Source organism: Malurus melanocephalus, unplaced genomic scaffold (assembly GCF_030028575.1).
Source record: "Malurus melanocephalus ecotype Western Australia unplaced genomic scaffold, MMel_1.1 scaffold_984, whole genome shotgun sequence".
NCBI classification, from domain to species: domain Eukaryota; kingdom Metazoa; phylum Chordata; class Aves; order Passeriformes; family Maluridae; genus Malurus; species Malurus melanocephalus.
In genome coordinates, this window is record NW_026624216.1 from 53,560 (window position 1) to 59,477 (window position 5,918).

Sequence of the window (5,918 nt, forward strand, 5' to 3'; positions counted from 1 at the left end):
TCGGTCTCCGTGTTTGGGCTCGGTCTCCGTGTTTGGGCTCGGTCTCCGTGTTTGGGCTCGGTCTCCGTGTTTGGGCTCGGTCTCCGTGTTTGGGCTCGGTCTCCGTGTCGATCTCCCTGTTTAGGGTTGATCTCTGTGTTTAGGAGTGATCTCTGTGTTTAGGAGTGATCTCTATGTTTGGATGATCCCAGTGCTTTCCCTCCCCCACCCAAAAGGGAACATTCCCTGTTTTCAGGCTGGAAATGTCCCTGATGTGGGGACCTCGGGACACCAGTTTGTCCCAATTTGCCCTGTCTCCAGCAGGGTTTTGACCCCTTTTGGAGTCTGATGTTCCCAAACTGAAACCTCTCAGGTCTCAGCTGAGGAGGATTTCTGGCTCATTCCAAAGAGGAAAACCCCTCAAAGCTCACGCCCCCTCCATGCCCACCCTCAGGATGATGAGAACTCAGCTGGATTGGTTTTTCCACCCCAAAAGTGTCCCTACAACATTCCAAACCCCTGAATTGGCTTTCCCGCTCGAGAACGTGTCTGTACAACATTCCCAACCCATTTAATTTATTTTTAATACCCCAAAAGTTTCCCTACAACATTCCAAATCCTCTGAATTGGTTTTCCCACTTTCCCACTCTGTACAACATTCCAAACCCATTTTTTTTAACACCCCAAAAGTATCCCTACAACATTCCAAGCCCCATCCTTGTGCGTTAAGCCAGATCTAATTCAAGGGAACCTTTTTTATTTCTCACCCCCTGATCTTTTGGACATTTTTTCTTTATCCCCCTCTGATCTTCTGGATGTTTTTTATTTATCACCCCATGATCTTTTGGATATTTTTTATTTCTCACCCCCTGATCTTTTGGATGTTTTTTATTTATCACCCCCTGATCTTTTGGATGTTTTTTATTTATCATCCCATGATCTTTTGGACATTTTTTATTTCTCACCCCTTGATCTTTTGGATGTTTTTTATTTATCACCCCGTGATCTTTTGGACATTTTTTATTTCTCACCTCCTGATCTTCTGGACATTTTTTATTTATCATCCCCTGGTCTTCTGGACATGTTTTATTTATCCCAGTCTGATCTGCTTCTTTTTCCAGCTGATCTTTGAAGGGATCCGTGGCCCCGGGATCGAAGGGGACATTGCCATCGATGACGTGTCCATCGTGGAAGGGGAGTGTATGAAATCCGACCAACCGGCCAACAGTAAGCGCCTCTTCCCCACGGGGTTCTTCCTGCGTTTCTGCTTCCAGAAGGATCTTCTCCAGAAGAACAATGCTTTGGTTCAGCTGGAAGGTTGAAAGAGGAAAGTTTTCCTTGGAATTTTCTCAGAATTCCTTGGAATTTCCTTGGGAATGCTTTGTTTGGATGGGTGTGAGGCAGAGGTGAGAGCTGTGAGGGACTCTACACCAGACTGGGCTGGATTGGAGAGCAATCCCTGCTTGGGTTCATCTGGAAGGTTGAAAGGGGAATGTTTTCCTTGGAATTTCTTGGAATATTCTCAGAATTCCTTGGAATTTCCTTGGAATTTTCCTTGGGAATGCTTTGCTTAGATGGGAAGATGCCAGAGGTGAGAGCAGTGGGGAACGCCACACTGGGCTGGGCTGGATTGGAGAACAATCCCCGCTTTGGTTCATCTGGAAGGTTGAAACGGGAATGTTTTCCTTGGAATTTCTTGGAATTTTCTCAGAATTCCTTGGAATTTCCTTGGGAATGCTTTGTTCGGATGGGTGTGAGGCGGAGTTGAGAGCAGTGGCGGATTCCACACTGGGCTGGACTGGATTGGAGAACAATTCCTGGTTTGGTTCGTCTGGAAGGAATGATTTCCTTGGAATTTCTTGGAATTCCTTGAAATTTCCCTGGAATTCCTTAGAATTTTCCTTGGGAATGCTTTGCTTGGGTGGGTGTGAGGCAGAGAGCGGTGTGGGACTCTACACCAGACTGGGCTGGATTGGAGAGCAATCCCTGCTTTGATTCAACTGGAAGAAATGTTTTCCTTGGAATTTCTTGGAATTACTTGGAATTTCCTTGGAATTTTCCTTGAGAATGCTTTGCTCGGATGGGAAGATGCCAGAGATGAGGGCAGTAGGGGAACTCCACACGGGGCTGGGCTGGATTGGAGAACAATCCCTCAGTTTTGGTTCAGCTGGAATGTTTAGAGGGGAATGTTTTCCTTGGAATTCCTTGGAATTTTCTCAGAATTCCTTGGAATTTCCTTGGGAATGCTTTGTTCGGATGGTTGTGGGGCAGAGGTGAGAGTGGTGTGGGACTCTACACCAGACTGGGCTGGATTGGAGAGCAATCCCTGCTTGGGTTCATCTGCAGGGTTGAAAGGGAAATGTTTTCCTTGGAATTCCTTGGAATATTATCAGAATTCCTTGGAATTTCCTTGGAATTTTCCTTGGGAATGCTTTGCCCAGATGGGAAGATGCCAGAGGTGAGAGCAGTGGGGAACTCCACACTGGGCTGGGCTGGAATGGAGAACAATCCCTGGTTTGGTTCATCTGGAAGGTTGAAAGGGGAATGTTTTCCTTGGAATATTCTCAGAATTCCTTGGAATTTTCCTTGGGAATGCTTTGCCCAGATGGGAAGATGCCACAGGTGAGAGTGATGGGCAACTCCACACTGAGCTGGACTGGAGAGCAATCCCTGCTTNTTTCCTTGGGAATGCTTTGCCCAGATGGGAAGATGCCACAGGTGAGAGTGATGGGCAACTCCACACTGAGCTGGACTGGAGAGCAATCCCTGCTTTGGTTCAGCTGGAAGGTTTAGAGGGGAATGTTTTCCTTGGATTTTTGTCAGAATTCCTTGAAATTCCCTTGGAATTCCTTAGAATTTTCCTTGGGAATGCATTGCTTGGCTGGGAAGATGCYATATGGGTGTGAGGCAGAGGGGGATTAGATTTTGGAGGGATGGAGGTGTGGGCATTGGTGGAGCTGGGCTTTAATTCTTTTTCTTACCTTTCAATTTCTATTCCTTATCTTTTTCATTCCATTTCTTACCTTTTAATTTTTATTTCTTACTCTTTAATTCTATTTCTTATCTTTGAAATTCTATTTCTTACCTTTGAAATTCTATTTTTACCTTCTTAATTCTATTTTTACCTCTTTAATTCTATTTTTTTACCTCTTTAATTCTATTTTTACCTCTTTAATCCTATTTTTACCTTCTTAATTCTATTTTTACCTCTTTAATCCCATTTTTACCTTTTAAATTCTATTTTTACCTCTTTAATTCTATTTTTACCTCTTTAATCCTATTTTTACCTTTTAAATTCTATTTTTACCTCTTTAATTCTATTTTTTATCTTCTTAATTCCATTTTTACCCCATCAATTCTATTTTTACCTCTTTAATTCTATTTTTTTACCTCTTTAATTCTATTTTTTACCTCTTTAATTCTGGTTTTCTCCCCGTTTTCTGCAGATCTACGATCGGGTGCTGCTGGCCCATCGGCGCATATACGACTTCTCCCCCTTCTCATCCTCATGTCTGTCTTAAGTCATCAGAGGTGACCTTATCCTGGCAGAGGCTACAAAAGATTCACCAGGCACTGGCATGAAGAAAGAGTCTTTGTGAAATGGACATTTCCAAACAAACTACCAAAGATTCCTCCACTGACTGACTCGAAAGCGAAATAAATACGTAAATAAATAATTAAAATTTTAAAAAAAAAATAAAGTTAAAAAAAAACAATTAAGAAAGCACTGGGGACTTAGAAAGGCATCACGGGAGTGGAACTCACTAAGAACCAAGCGTGAGACCGAGATCTGGCCTAAGCAAGGAAGAGACCTTCAGGTGCTTTTTGTGGTCACTGATGAATTCAGCATGGTCTGGTTGAACTCTCGGCAAAGAGCTCTAGGAACCCTCGTCAAAGCACAAAGTCATGGCTGGTTTTGTTTCAAATGAATCGTTTGCTTGTTACCATGGAAACCTAATGGCCTGCCACAACAAAAATAAGAGAGGAAGGAGAGAGAGAGAGGAAATACGAACAGAAGGAGCGAGGAACACCTGGCTGTGAACAGGGTATGTGCAGAGCTGGCGTTTCCCTCCCCTTGGCGGAGGGTTTAGCGCGGAGTCCAACAAACCCTTCCCACTTCGGTTGTCACCTCCCCCGGCGGCTGACCCGGGAGCGGAGCCGTTGGTGACACTCCCGTGACATTCCTGATGGCTCTGCTCGGTGACTGTGCGCTGTCTCCTCTTGCATGCATTCCCATCCAGGACGTGCCACCTGGGCTCACGTTCGTCACAAGGCTTCACCGGGAGTTTGCTCGCGGCCACCGGAACCCTCTCCCCTTCCCCGCCGGAGGAGTCATCTGCTCTACGGAAGTGAAGAAACCAAACCACCGTCTTTTATAAATTGCCATGGAAACCAAGTGCCTTCAATGAAACAAGCCTGATTTCAAAAAATAGGAAAAAAAAAAAAAAAAAAAAAAATATATATATATAAATATATATATAGAAAAAGATAATAAAAAAATGTAATAAATGTAATAACGATGATTTCAACACGGAAGCTTTGCACTGCTGAAAACGTGGGTTGTGCAAACTCTTTTCTAAACAAACTCTGGAGCCTGGGTGTGCAGGCAAGGAGACAGAGCCGCTTCTGGAGAAGGATGGACGGAGCTGAGGTGGCGCCGCGGAATTCCTTCGGGATGAGATCCATGTGGCACCACCTTCCCGGCAGCCATGGCCTTTCAGCTTCTCACCCATTAGAAACAGCTCCCGGTGCTCCCGGCAATGGGAGCGGCACTTTTCGTTGTCGTCGTCGTCGTCGTTTTCAGGTTCTCCAGTGGGTCAACCAGAGGAAAAAAAAAAAGGTGGTTGGGACACACACTCGGTGCAGAAGGTGGTGAAACACAGGAGGATTTTCTTACTCTCCCCCTCTGTTGGGAACGGCTCCCGACATCCGGAGCTCYGGACGCCCCAAGGGGGGCTCTGCCTCTGCCCCGGAGCCAGACTCGGTGCAGAGGGCGAAAGATTATTTTGTTATTGTAGCGAAATTAAAAAAAAAAAAGGTTAAAAAAAATTAAAAATAATCCACTTTTACAAGGAAAAAAAAATAAAAGCTGTACAAAAAATGGGTTTGAGCTACCCGAACACGTGCCGGTTTTCCACTGCATTGTAAAGTTCCCTTCCAGTTGGTTATGAAATTTGAAGACCTTTTTCCTTAAATTATCTCAGCTTTTAACTTCATTTAAAAAAAAAGGAAAGACTTTTGTCTAAAGAAGAGTATTATTATTATAATTATTATAATTATTATTATTATTCTGTGTTCTCTCGACACCCTAGGATTAAAAACAACACCTGATATGCAAATAATTGGAGTACAACCGTGAAAACAACAAAAAAAAGAATAAAAAAAAAAAAAATAAAAAAAAGGATTAAAAACAACACCTGATATGCAAATAATTGGAGTACAACCGTGAAAACAACAAAAAAAAGTATAATAATTGCAAATATGAGTATAAAAAGCACAACGAGATGCAGTAAAACAATGACAAGGCTTGATTTTTTTTATTCTGTAGAGAATTGTTTGTGCAAATTCAGTAATTCCACTGAAGAGATAATTTTCCAGCTCTGTTCAATAAAGCCTCTTTCCAGGTAAGGCAGCCCCGTGGTGYGTGTGTTTGTTGAGCCCCTGGCAGAGCTTTTCTTCAGCAAACTGGTGTCAGCTGGAGTTGTACTGGTTCATACTGGTGGTGCCTGGGGGCTGGAGCGTTCCCAGGATGCTCTTGGCTCCCTGGTTTTTAAGGCAGTTTTGGTGTCACCAAGTCCCTGTGCTCAGAAAATGGTGGGAGCTCGGAGTCTGATCGACTGTGGGGTTTGGAGGAACGTGGAAACTGAATCTGATGGACCGTGGGGTTTGGAAAATGGTGGGAGCTCAGAATCTGATGGACTGTGGGGTTTGGAGGAACG

The 5,918-nt window shown here is 43.9% G+C and overlaps 1 protein-coding gene across 1 annotated transcript in view; it reads left to right on the top strand.

Moving 5' to 3' along the window:
• The window catches only part of MDGA2 (MAM domain containing glycosylphosphatidylinositol anchor 2), a gene marked incomplete at its 5' end in the record, with an annotated part of 54,677 nt that extends 49,330 nt beyond the window's left edge, over positions 1-5,347 (top strand). The window contains 2 exons of the mRNA XM_057386539.1: positions 1,101-1,206; positions 3,426-5,347. Coding sequence (XP_057242522.1) covers positions 1,101-1,206; positions 3,426-3,514 — 195 coding nt within the window. The remainder of the gene's footprint in view (positions 1-1,100; positions 1,207-3,425) is intronic.
• Positions 5,348-5,918: the final 571 nt, after the last annotated feature.